The 13520-nt window shown below is 41.8% G+C and overlaps 1 protein-coding gene across 1 annotated transcript in view; it reads right to left on the reverse strand.

Annotated features, from left to right (window-relative positions):
* The window catches only part of RNF121 (ring finger protein 121), a 97705-nt gene that overhangs the window by 22418 nt on the left and 61767 nt on the right, over positions 1–13520 (reverse strand). Inside the window, exons 4-6 of the mRNA XM_003780936.3 lie at positions 8822–8976; positions 6719–6826; positions 2463–2583 (exon numbers count right to left, since the gene is read on the reverse strand). Coding sequence (XP_003780984.1) covers positions 2463–2583; positions 6719–6826; positions 8822–8976 — 384 coding nt within the window. The remainder of the gene's footprint in view (positions 1–2462; positions 2584–6718; positions 6827–8821; positions 8977–13520) is intronic.

Below are 13520 nucleotides of genomic sequence, written 5' to 3' on the forward strand. Positions count from 1 at the left end.
CCTGTAGTCCCAGCTACTTGGGAGGCTGAGGCGGGAGACTTGCTTGAGCCCAGGAGTTGGAGGTTGCTGTGAGCTGTGATGCCATGGCACTCTACCCAGGGGGACAGCTTGAGGTTCCATCTTAAAAAAAAAATAAATAAAAATTGGTCCTGTAGCTCAAGGTGCCAGCCACATACACCTGAGCTGGCGGGTTCAAATCCAGCCCAGGTCTACCAAACAACAATGACAACTACAACCAAAAAATAGCGGAGCATCAGGGCAGGCACCTGTAGTCCCAGCTACTTGGGAGGCTGAGGCAAGAGAAATGCTTAAGCCCAGGAATTAGAGGTTGCTGTGAGCTGTGATGCCACAGCACTCTACCCAGGGTAACAGTTTGAGGCTCTGTCTCAAAAAAAAATCAAAATCTTTAGTTTGGCCTAAAAGGCTTTTATCTTTTCTTTTTTTGAGACACAGCCTCATTCTGTTGCCTAGGCTAGAATGCTATAGCAACAGCCTAGCTTACAACAACCTCAAACTCCTGAGTTCAAAATATCCTCCCGCCTCAACCTCCCAAGTAGCTGGGACTACAAGCACCCACAACATCTAGCTAATTTTTATGTTTTTAGTAGAGATGGGGTCTTACTCTCGCTCAGGCTGGTCTTAAACTCCTGAGCTCAAGTGATCCTTCTTCCTCAGCCTCCCAGACTGCTAGGATTACATTAAGCCACCATGCCTTACTTCACGCGTCCTCAAACTACGGCCTATGGGCCACATACAGCCCACCTAAGACACTTACCCAGCCTGCTGGGTGTTTTTGCTGCTGCTGCCTGTCCTGCTTAGCAGCCAACTTGTCCTGGGACCCACAGTCCGGCCCTCCAACGGTCTGAGGAACAGTGAACTGACCCCCTGTTTAAAAAGTTTGAAGACCTCTGCTAAAAAGCTGTTCTCTGCCAGGCTGGCTCACACCTGTAATCCTAGTACTCTGAGAGGCCCAGGTGGGTGGATTGCTTAAGCTCACAAGTTCAAGACCAGTCTGAGCAAAAGCAAGACCCCGGCTCTACTAAAAAAATAGAAAAACTGAGGCAAGAAGATCTCTTGAGCCCAAGAGTTGGAGGTTGCTGAGCTATGACACCACAGCACTTGGTAGGCAGATGACATGTATTCTGCACACAACAAAGTGAGACTCTGTCTCAAAAGAAAAAAAAAAGGCTTTTTTCTAGTCTAGTCCCTATTTCTCCATTTTTACCACATTTCAACCACATCAGCCTTTTAGTTCCTCAAAAACACCCACCCTTTTTTCCATGACAGGAGTCTTCCCTCCACCCCCCCAGACAGAGTCTCACTATGTCACTCTTGGTAGAGTGCCATGGCATCATAGTTTTACAGCAACCTCAAAATCCTGGGCTTAAGCAATTCTCTTGCCTCAGCCTCCCAAGTAGCTGGGACTACAGGCACCCGCCACAACGCCCAGCTATTTTTTGGTTGCAGTTGTCATTGTTGTTTAGCAGGCTCAGGCCAGGCTCAAACCCACCAGCCTCGTTGCATGTGACTGGCGCCCTACTCATTGAGCTACGGGCACTGAGCCACATGACAGGACTCTTACATATGCTATTTTCACTACTTGGTACACATTTCACTCCCTACCTCACCTACTTAAATCTCCTACTCATTATTCAAGTCAGTTCAGTAGTCACTCCTTCAGGGAAGCCCTCTTTGAACCCTAAGAGTAGGTCAAAGACCATTATTATACAGGGATTTATTCATAGCATAATGAATCTTCTCTACACAAAGCTTACTAAAGTTGTAATTTGTATGTTTGTAACTTTAATGCCCATCTCTCCTACTAGAGAGTAAACTCTATTTGGGCAAAGACTATGTTTATTTTTGTAATCCCAGTACCCAGGCACATTAAAGGCATTAAAAGTATTTACTGAGTGACTGCTAACCTCCTGCTGAGTAAAGTGATTCTTTTCTAAAATGGCCTTAAAGTTAAAAATGCCATAGTACATCTGAGATCTAGCTTCCCAAATTTTAAGGAAGGAAGCTCCACACCTATCACCCACATCTAGAAGGACTTTTTTTCTTTTTGGAGATAGAGTCTCACTTTGTCACCTTTGGTAGAGTGCCATGGCATCATAGTTCACAGCAGCCTCCAAATCTTAGACTCAAGTGATTCTCTTGCCTCAGCCTCCCAAGTAGCTGGGACTACAGGTGCCCATTGCAACGCCTGGCTATTTTTTTTTTTTTTAAGAGATGGGATCTCACTCTGGCTCAGGCTGTCTCAAACATGTGAACTCAGGGCAATCCATTCACCTTGGCCTCCCAGAGTGTTAGGATTACAGGAACGAGTTACTGTGCCCTGCTCCACATCTTGAAGGATTTTATATGGCTTATCTCATCCCTCTTCCATCAAACAAGTGATGTCAGCATGAACAATTTGGAGGTGGCAGGAGGCAGCATATTAAAAGCCTAGGTGGACTCACCCCTATGGTAGATGCCATGTAGTCTGCACACATTTCTGCAAAGTCCCGTTCAAGAACTCCATAGTAGAGGCCATAGAAGAGGAGAGAAATCCCAAAGTCCATGGCATCTTCTGGTTTGATCCTGTAAGGAAAGTAGCATAGCCAGTAAGGCCTGCCCTGAGAAATGAATTGCTTTAGATCACTACTCTGCAACACAGACGACAGTACCTAAAGTGGGAAGGCTCAACGACTCTAGAGCAAGTGTTGGCAAACTGTGACCAAATCTCATTGGCTGCCTATTTTTATATGGCCCATGAACACCCCTGAGCAGGCAGACCAGCAGGGTGAACTGCAAAGATTAAGCTGAGTATCTCTGCTTGCCTTTTTCCTCACTTTGCTCTCAGTTCCTGCCTCCACTGACCAGTAGCTATGCCTTGTAGTTGCCCAGGACCTATGCTCGTCAGGACTCCACTGGAGAGTCCACTGTTAGCAACTGTTGGACACCAGCTGAGGTGCCTCGCTGAGTTGTCTCACTTCTGGCCAGCCACCCAAGTTAAAATGGCTGAGCACTTCAAAAGGAGGGTAAGTGCACACTGATGCAGAATGAAAATTACCCCAGTGGGCACACATGCTCTGCCAAGCTGCCTGTTCTGAGAATATTTCAACTGATGTCAACTGGGCACAAAGTATGGCTACTACATGAGACCTGTCCACTTTCTCTAGGCAAACAGGGTGTGCAGGATAAGAATTTTATCTCTTGTTATCTAAGTATCTACATAATACCCTCAATTTATGCCTCCTGTCCCATACAGAGCCTAATAGACTCTGGCCCTTTATAGAAAAAGTTTATAAATAGGTTTAGAAAAAGGATAAAATTGGTTAGTTAGCAAAATTTAAATAACAGTTACCATAAAATTATTAGTTGCATCTATACATATTCTGTACTGTGGCTTTAATGTCAGATTTTGGGCTAAGTCTATTTACCAAGAAGAAAGACCTTGCCTATAATATTAGAGAGTTTATCTTAATAATTCTGAGGACTAAGAATTTAAACTCTGAGTCTACAAATGTTTGTTATAGAAAATTACCTGTTAAAATATTTGTACAAAGGACTGTGTTCACTTAAAGTTGTAAATTATATTTATTATAGAAAGTTGAGTTTGTTCATCAACCATATTTAACCCATTGACTAGACATCATTGATCTTACACCAACTAACCTGATCAGCAACATAAGAATAGTCAAGAATCTCAGTTCTGTTTTCCATCTTGTATAGTTTACGCAAATAAAAAGAAACTGTAATTAGAAAAAACCTCTTCAAAACATAATGAAGAATCTTTTGGTTTTTATTTTTTAACCACACAGGTTAGGAAGACACCTAGAAATACCTTTCTTTTCTTTGACAAGATACGTTAGGCTCTACAATGATGAATTCCTCTAAACCAGTGGTTCTCAACCTTTCTAATGCCACAATGTATTTTCATTGTTATAAAGGGGTCACGACCCACAGGTTGAGACCACTGCTCTAAACCTTTCTGGAGCCTGTCTATTCTTTCAGCCTGCACTACCCCTGTAAAAAAGAATTCCATGGGTGCCCTCTCACTATATAGAATAGGATTTATTTTTATTTGACCTAAAATAAACTCCTTTCTGGCTCAGAGGCTCCTACATGGAGTATACTAGGTTGGGGATGAGGCCAGTGGTCACCCGTTTATGAACATAAATTTAAATCCTAAACCTCTACCTTCAGTGCACTCTCCTAGGCTTGACTCTTCATGATCCACAGCCCAAAGTCACCATGACTTCATCCAGGAACTCACATCTCCACCTTCTTCTGCGTACTGACTTACTGTACCCTCTAATCTCTGAGCTTAGGGTTTATTGGTTTCTGGCTCAGTTGGGTGTGGGAAGACCTATAAATTGATACAGATCTTTTGGAAGGCTTAAGACATAGGCAACAGGCTCGGCTCCTATAGCTCAACCGGCTAAGGCGCCAGCCACGTACACCTAAGGTGGCGGGTTCGAATCCCCAGCCCGGACCCGCCAAACAACAATGACGGCTGCAACCAAAAAATAGCCGGGCGTTGTGGCGGGCACCTGTGGTCCCAGCTACTTGGGAGGCTGAGGCAGGAGACTCGCTTGAGCCCAGGAGTTGGAGGTTGCTGTGAGCTGTAATGCCACGGTACTCTACCCAGGGGGACAGCTTGAGGCTCTGTCTCAAAAAAAAAAAAAAAAAAAGACATAGGCAACAGCCAAAATCCCACTCCTAGGAAAGTACCCTTAGGAAGCAACATAACAATGTCATGTGTGACAGTACTAAATAAAAAATAACCTAAATGTGCAACAATAAAACAGGTTAAATGTCAGTAGGTTAACTTCCTAGAACTGTTTCTTTAGAAATCTGACAAAGATCAAATGTCAGCTGTGATACAAGCAACATATCACTTATATGTTAAACACCAGTGGTAGTCCCAGCTACTTTGGAGGCTGAGGCAAGAGAACTGCTTACGCCCAAGACTTTGAGGTTGCTGTGAGCTGTGACACCACAGCACTCTACTGAGGGCAACAAAGTGAGACTGTCTCAAAACAAAACAAAACAAAAACGCGACCAGTGATTAGTACATCACCTCTGGACTAGGACATTCCTTTTTTAAAAAATAAAAAAAAATGTTTTTGAGCAGTGGCATCATCATAGCTCACCGCAACCTCAAATTCCTGGACTCATGCAATTCCTCTCACCTCCTTATGAACCACCACGTCTGGCTAATTTTTCTATTTTTTGTACAGACGGGGTCTCACTATGTTACTCAGGGTTGTCTCCCACTTCTGGCTTCAAGTTATCCTCTGACCTCAGCCTCCCAGAGTGCTAGGATTATAGACATGAGCCACCATGCCTAGTCTGGACAAGGACATTGTTTTGTTAAGTTTTTTATTTTTGTTTTTGTTTTTTTTTTGAGACAGAGCCTCAAGCTATCCCCCTGGGTAGAGTGCCATGGCATCACGCTCATAGCAACCTCCAACTCCTGGGCTCAAGCGAGTCTCCTGCCTCAGCCTCCCAAGTAGCTGGGACCACAGGCACCGGCCACAGCTCCTGGCCATTTTTTGGTTGCAGCCATCATTATTGTTTGGCGGGCCCGGGCTGGGGATTCGGGCCCAGGCTGGGGATTCGAACCCGCCACCTTAGGTGTATGTGGCTGGCGCCTTAGCCACTTGAGCCACAGGCACCGAGCCGTTTTGTTAAGTTTTTTGAGACATAGTTACATTCTGTTATCCTGGGTTGAGTGCGGTGGTGTAATCATGGCTCACAGCAACCTCAAATTCTTGGGTTCAACAGATCCTCTTGCCTCAGCCTCCCAAGTAGCTGGGACCAGCCACAACACCTGGCTGTTTTTTTCTATTTTTCAGTAGAGACAGAGTCTTGCTCTTGCTTAGGCTGGTCTTGAACTCATGAGCTCAGGTGATCCACCCACCTTGGCCTCCCAGAGTGCTAGGATTACAGGTGTGAGCCACTGCCAGATAGCTAGAAATTCCTTGGGGGGGAATGGAGCTCCTAGACCAGGTTTCCATAGCCATTTATGAGGTTTCATTCCCTCAAACGTTAGCTCTGGGATTCCTACAAACATAACCTGCTGTGGATCTATTGCCAGATGTGGCCAACCATGGTCATATGAGTTTGATGCTCTAGCCCTAGGGTTAGCGAACTTTTTCAGTAAAGGGCAAGACAGTAAATATTTAAGGTTTTGCACCTCACCTCACCTCACATTAATTCAAATCTGCTGTTTTACTGCAAAAAGACCCATAAACAGTATGAAAAGTGAACAAGCATGACTGTATTCCAGTAAAACTTTATTTTAAGCTTATTTGGCCCACAAAGAGTAGTTTGTCACTCCCCTACCCCTTTTTAGTTGAATATAAGGCCACTCTGGTAGAGTGGATGTTGCAAATAAATACTATACATGGACCATGAAAATAGTTTTGTTAGATTAATGGGGTTATGGGTAATTGGTAATAATTATTATGTTTACTTTTGTTATACTTTTCCATTAAAATATAAATTCTTAAAAAATACAACTGATTTGGAACTCTGACCTTGTATATATTCAGACAATCTTTGCTTTCTGCTAGCACAAGTAATGGAGAACCTCTCTTATTCCTCTAGCACCCAAGTTTCCTGTCCTGAGTATTATGTTCATCTTGTAAATATCCAGGATTTGCAGCAGGAAGAAAGGTACACATCACCAGCTACTCTTCCCCAAACAAAAGCAAAGGGTACTCACTTGAATAATAGGTTAAGACCAAAGAGGGTAAACATGACAGCCATGTAGCCAACGATGCCAGTAGCATAGCTGATTTTATAGATCAGCAGGAACCACTTATAAACCAACCTAGAGAAAGGAGAGAAAAGCAATACAGCTGACAGAGAGACTTGGACCTCGGGGACCACTGAGAATCCCTATTCTTATATCAGTGAGTACATCAGGCTTTTGGCTCAAGACTTACTAGGCAACTTCAGTTACTACCCAAACCTGTTCTCTCTCTTTTTGTGTGTGTGTTTTGGGGATAGAGGGTCACTCTGTGCCCTGGGTAGAATGCCATGGTGTCATAGTTCACAGCAACCTCAAACTCTTTTGCTCAAGTGATCCTCTTGCCTCAGCCTCCCATGTTGCTGGAACTACAGGGGCCCACCACAATGCCCAGCTATTTTTAGAGATAGGGTCTCACTCCTGTTCAGGCTAGTCTTGAACTCCTAAGCTCAAGCAAGCCACACACCTCGGTTTCCCATAGTGCTAGGATTACAGGAGTGAGCCACTGGGCCTGGCCTGTTTACTCTCTTAATTGCAGAACACCTCCATCTATAAAGGAGCTAGTGCTTTGTATTTTTTCTAGTCTGCCAAAAAGGGAAAAAAAGAGATCCCTAAAAAAGAGCACAGCTATGGCTTGGGGCCTATAGATCAGTGAGTAGGGCACCAGTCACATACACCAAGGGTGGCAGGTTCGAACCTGGCCAGGGTCTGCTAAAGAGCAATTGACAACTACAACAAAAAATAGCTGGGTGTTGTGGCGGGCGCCTATAGTCCTAGCTACTTGGGAAGCTGAGGCAAGAGAATCACTTAAGCCCAAGAGTTGGAGGTTGCTGTGAGCTGTGATGCCACGGCACTCTACCAAGAGTGACATAGTGAGACTCTGTCTCAAAAATAAATAAATTATATATATACACACACACACACACACACACACACACATATATATATACACACATCCAAAAATTTGAAATAAATAATAATGATAAATAAAAATAATAAAATAAACTACCAAAGCCAGAGAGGGGCTTCTGGATCACCAAATTCACCTTGTACAATGAAACTCAGAGAAGGCCAGAGAAAGGCTTACAGTAAAGTAGAACATAAAAGGTACAGAAGAAAAGCATTTGCCACTCTAAAGATTTTGGATCAGGGAGTTACAATTTTGAGGCTGGCCAGTTCCTCTGTTAGGTTCTCCTAGACCTGTGCACACCCCTATCACAGCACTTACCAACTGCACTGCAACAGGTGCTTTCTTGTCCATCTCTTCCATTAAACCGAGAACTCCTTGAGGGCAGGGACCAAGTCTTATCCAGCTCTGTATCCCCAGGGCTCAGCACAGGGCCTGGCACACAGTAGGTGCTTATTGAATGAATGAATGAGAAAATCTCTTTTTCTGTCAAGTATAGATATTAAATGACCTCACAAGCTGGTTGGGAACATCAAATGAGAAATGAATTTAGATAAAATACAAAGAAGTATCTAGGTAAGTAGCTGCTTTGTGACTTGAGAAGTATTGTTTGTTGGAAAATTACAAATTTGCTGAAATTCATTCATTCAACAAAAATTCATGGAGTAGGATACTATGTGCCAGACCCTGTGACAGGGCCTGGATATATAGAACAAACAAAATGGATATGGTTCCTGATCTCATGGTTATAGTTTAATGGGAGAGATAAGATATACAAAATAATATATAATTATAAAGTATGGTAAGTTCTATGAAGGAAAATTAATGTGCATTATGAGAAAATATAATGGAAAATCTAATTTGGGGATCAGAGGAGGGTTCACAAAAGAAAATAACTTTTAAAACGAGACCACAATGATCACCAGGATTTACTCAGTTTGTTTGTAATATAAACAGACCTTGACATGAGCCATAAAGTAAGCTGTAGAGAAATATTTGGGGCTTTTAAATCTGTGACAAGGGTAGGTGGGTCTCCCAATCAGCTTGTTTTAGAGCAATTTTGGCAGACAAAAACTGCTATCTTTTAGTTTAGACCCATCCTCCTCCCATCCATTCCAACCCATTAGCTTTAAAAAACCTGGGCTCTTTCCCACTACCTAAACTCTCACCTTGGGGTTGTCTGTACTAGAGGTTTTCGGGTGGCTCGGAAGGTGACAAAGGCTGTGACAGCAGAGAACAAGATCCAGATCACTAGGAACCTCCACCAGTGCAGCTTTACTGTGAAATAGAGGGGAACAACCCACATCTGAAAGAGGGTCACCATCTGAAACACAAACATAAACACTTCAGCTCTATCCACAAGTCTAGAATGCATCTCGTTTTCTATTTTAGCTTGATCCTCTCCTGTATTTCCAATGTTGGATCAAAGTTAGAAACCTGGGACCATGCTTGACTCTTTTTTCCCTTTCCTCCCTCACTTAACTATCTCTTGGATAATATGTCATTCTGTGCTTCAAACCCTTTAAAGCCCCCTTGCATATATATAGGATAGGACCCAACATCCTTAGCTAAGCACTCAAATCCCCCTTAATGTAGGGCCAAACCACTGTTTTGAGGGCCATCTACCACACTCCATGCCTTTAAGTCAAGTTGTTCTCCTTAGGCTAAAACATCCTTCCCACCTGCCTTTCTGCCTGATAATATCACATCCAAGGCATATAAAATCTTCAGTCTCCTTTTGGCAGAATTAGTCATGACTTTCTAGTGCTTCAGAAGCATTTTCTTTTCCATTATCTTTACAGTGCTTACCTAGAGTATGAGACTAGATTCAAATTCATTCTCTACCTGAATATAAGCTACTTGAGGGCAGTTGACTAAAGCCATGTTCCTGTTTCTTCTGTGCTAGGAAACTGGCATATGAAAGGTTCTCAATGAACTTGGATAAACCAATAAGAAGAAAGTAAAACTAGACTAGAGAAATACTCCTTAAGAGGGAGGCACACTTCTATTTGAAAGATAGCCTAATTTACTTTTCTCACCTTCAGAGCTTTACCTCAGACTTAAGAGTTTCAAAAGCACAAAACAATTCTAAGAATTCTGGAGTAATCAACAGTCATCTGTTCCCCAATGCCTCCTATTTCCCCAACCACTTGCTTTCAATAGAAAGTAGATGGTATAAAAAAAGATGATTAGCACTTAATGGAGGTTTTCCTCCTGATGCCATCAGACACAAGAAAGGAGAGGAGGGGAGGGGAGGAGAGGGGAGCAGAGCGGAAGGGAGGAGAAGAGGGGAGCGGAGGAGAGGAGAGAGAAGAGAAGAGAAAAGACAAGACTAGCTAATTTCCTGACGGTCCATAGTAGAAAAAACTAAAAAAGTATTTACTTGTAGGGATTTCTGGACCAGTGCGGTCCAATTGAAATATAAAGCAAGTCACATACATTATCCAAAACTTTCTAGCTGCTACCTTTTATAAAAGTAAAAAGAAACAGATGATATTTTATTTAACTCTATATATATATACAAATCACTTCAATATATACCCAATATCAAAATTATTTATGAAATATTTAACTTTTTTGTATTAAGGCTTTGAAATTTTAAGTGTGTTTTATATTTACAGCAGACCACATTTCATTTCAAGTGGTCAATAACTACATGTAACTGGTGGCTACCATAAGAGAAAGTGCAGCTTACAGCTTCTTTTTAGTGTTTAGATGTCTTTAGCTACCATTCTCCTACAGACTGCTGTATAACAAGAAAAAGTCCTAGTTTTTCAGTGTTATTTTACAGATAAAAAGTGAAACAGTGAGAAGAGAATTGACAATGGTAAGAAGAGTCACTTTGCTTTAGAGGTTCCCAATCTGTGTGCCCAAGGATGCTGGCTGTTAGCCAGCAAAACATGAAGTCTCAAAACCAATGCTACTGCATACGAACCCACAAATGACCCCCTAATGAGGGATTCTATCTAAAATGGTCTGGAATTACATAAGAAATGTGGAAGCACCAGGATGTCTAACAAATGGCTACCCAAATAATGCTATTTTAGGTGACATTGGGAGATCAGGAAAAGATATGACAATAAACAACTGCAGATTTATTTAAATTAGGGGATTAGGCAACCTGAATGATGATACCAAAAAAGAAGGTTAGTTATGTATAGAAGGTCTTGCTTTAACAGGCTCATGGGGCTTTTTACAAAACAGGTTCATAGACTAGAGGAGAATTAAATCACACAGTCTGGTCACATTTGTCCTCTCTGAGAAAGAACAGAAATTCCTGGTCTCCTTCCAGCTTTTCAAAAACCCTGGCTGCATAAAAACAAACCTGCTCTAATGGCCCCTTTCCCAGTCCCCACCGGCCATCAATAGCATGTTCTGAGGAGGAATCTGAGGTTGAAGTTATTTTCAGTACATCAGCTACAACTCTGTACATTTTGGGTGATGTTAGGACAGAGACCCTGGTTTCTATTCTGACTTGGATAAAGACACAATCAGGAGAAAGTGTGCACATCAGTATAAAAGGGATAAAAAAAATCTTCACTCATTTTATAACTTTCAGGGTTGAAACTTTAGGGTGAAAAAGCTACTCAAGTCACACAGAGAGAGGGACAGTGTGCACACACACATATGCAAGCAAACATACACAAGAAGAAAGAGAAAAAGAGAGAAAAGAGAGGAGGAAAGAGGTATTTAGAGACGGGATTAGGCTCTTTGAAACCAGATGGCCCAGTGGAAACCCAGCAGACCTGAGTTCTAGTTCTGTTCTGCCTCCAACTCATTAGGTCACCATAAGGAGACCCTTTCTTCTTGAAAGAAAGGTTTGGTCCCAGATGACCAAAAATTGCATTACAACAAAGATATTTGTATCAGAATGTTTATTGCAGCCCAATTCATAATTGCCAGGTCATGGAAGAAGCCCAAGTGCCCATCAATCCATGAATGGATCAACAAACTGTAGTATATGTACACCATGGAATACTATGCAGCCATTAAGAAGGATGGAGACTTTACGTCCTTCATGTTCACATGGATGGAGCTGGAAAATGTTCTTCTTAGCAAAGTATCACAAGAATGGAAGAAAAAGTATCCAATGTACACACCCCTATTATGAAACTAATTTATACCTTTTATATGAAAGCTATAACCTAATAACAGCCTAAGAATACAGGGAGGGGGGAGGGAGAAGGGATGGGGGAATGGATGAAGGGAGGGGGATTGGAGGGTTCACTTCTGAGGTTTATCTTACAAGGGTACAAGTGAATCTTTCTAAGAGTAGAATGTGAACATTTTAAAACAATCACTAAGAAAATGACATGAAAGCTATGTTAACCAGTTTGATGGAAGTGTTTCAGATTGTGTGTGAAAACCCCACACTGTACCCCAGAAGTGCATTAATGTACATAGTTACCATTCAATAAAAAAAAGAAAAGAAAGGTTTGGCTTAATTTCTTAAATCCCTTCAAGTTCTAACAGGCTAAAGTTCTGTCAACCAGTCCTGTATATCAGAGCTCCTGGAAGAGTGGAGGCAACATTCACTCCCTCATTTATCAATTATATATATATATATGTGTATATATATATATATATATATATATATATATATTTTGCATTTAATGGGAAGAGGAATGCAGAAATAAACATGATCCCTAGTCCTTGTCCTCCAGGAGCTACTAGTCTAGCAGCAGGAAAAAGATCTAATTCTAACCCTTATTTTAATGATCCTATTAACTTTCAGACCATTTCTAGAAGTACAAATAGAAATCATTAAAGAATGAACAGGCCAGGTGTGGTGGCTCACACTTATAATCCTAGCACTCTGGGAGGCTGAGGCAGGTGGACTGCCTGAGCTCAGCAGTTTGAGACCAGGCTGAGCTAGAGCGAGATCCCGCTTCTAAAAATAGCTGGGTGTTCCAGCTACTTGAGAGGCTAAGGCAAGAGGATTGCTCGTGCCCAAGAGTTTGAGATTGCTGTGAGCTATGATGCCACAGCACTCTACTGAAGGTGACAGAGTAAGAAGATTCTGTTTCCAAAAAAAATTTTCAAAAAACAAAAGAAGAGTGAAAAAAGTGGAATGATATAGTGAAGAAATTCAGAGATTTTTAGAATTAAAGAAATTTATTTATTTATTTTTTGATTTTCAGATTATTATGGGGGTACAAATATTTTGGTTACATGAATTACATTTTTGTACAGGTTTTTTTTTGAGACAGAGTCTCACTATTTCGCCCTCAGTAGAGTGCCGTGATGTCACAGCTCACAGTAACCTCCAACTCCTGGGCCTAGGTGATTCTCTTGCCTCAGCCTCCTGAATAGCTGGGACTACAGGGGCCCACCACAATGCCCAGCTATTTTTTGTTGCAGTTTGGCCGGGGCTGGGTTCAATCCCACCACCCTCAGTATATGGGGCCAGCGCCCTACCCCATGAGCCACAGGCGCAGCCCAGAATTAAAGAAATTTAAATATGAATCCCAATGCAGCTATTTACTGTGTTACCTTAAGTAACTTAACCCTAATGAGGCTCAGTTCTCAGTTCTCTAAACTGTAAAAATGGGGTTAATGGTATCTGCTCTCATAAGGTTGTTTGGGTTAAGTGAATTAATGCCTATAAAGTACTAAGAACACTATAAGTAATGTAATAAATACAAGCATTTGACATAATAGCTTTTATAGGAAATGGAAGTAATGTATATAAAACAAGTATACTGTACCATTCGTAATAAATGCTCAGTAAATGAGAGCTTTTATGACGGCTTCACATGACCAAAAATGAATAGTCACACATACAAGTGAACAAAGACCAGAATGCGGTGACCCAAATAATCAACATACTAAAAGTGGTGGGATTATAGCAATTTTTTTTTTTTTTTT

Source organism: Otolemur garnettii, unplaced genomic scaffold (assembly GCF_000181295.1).
Source record: "Otolemur garnettii isolate 467f Iridium unplaced genomic scaffold, OtoGar3 scaffold00001, whole genome shotgun sequence".
NCBI lineage: Eukaryota > Metazoa > Chordata > Mammalia > Primates > Galagidae > Otolemur > Otolemur garnettii.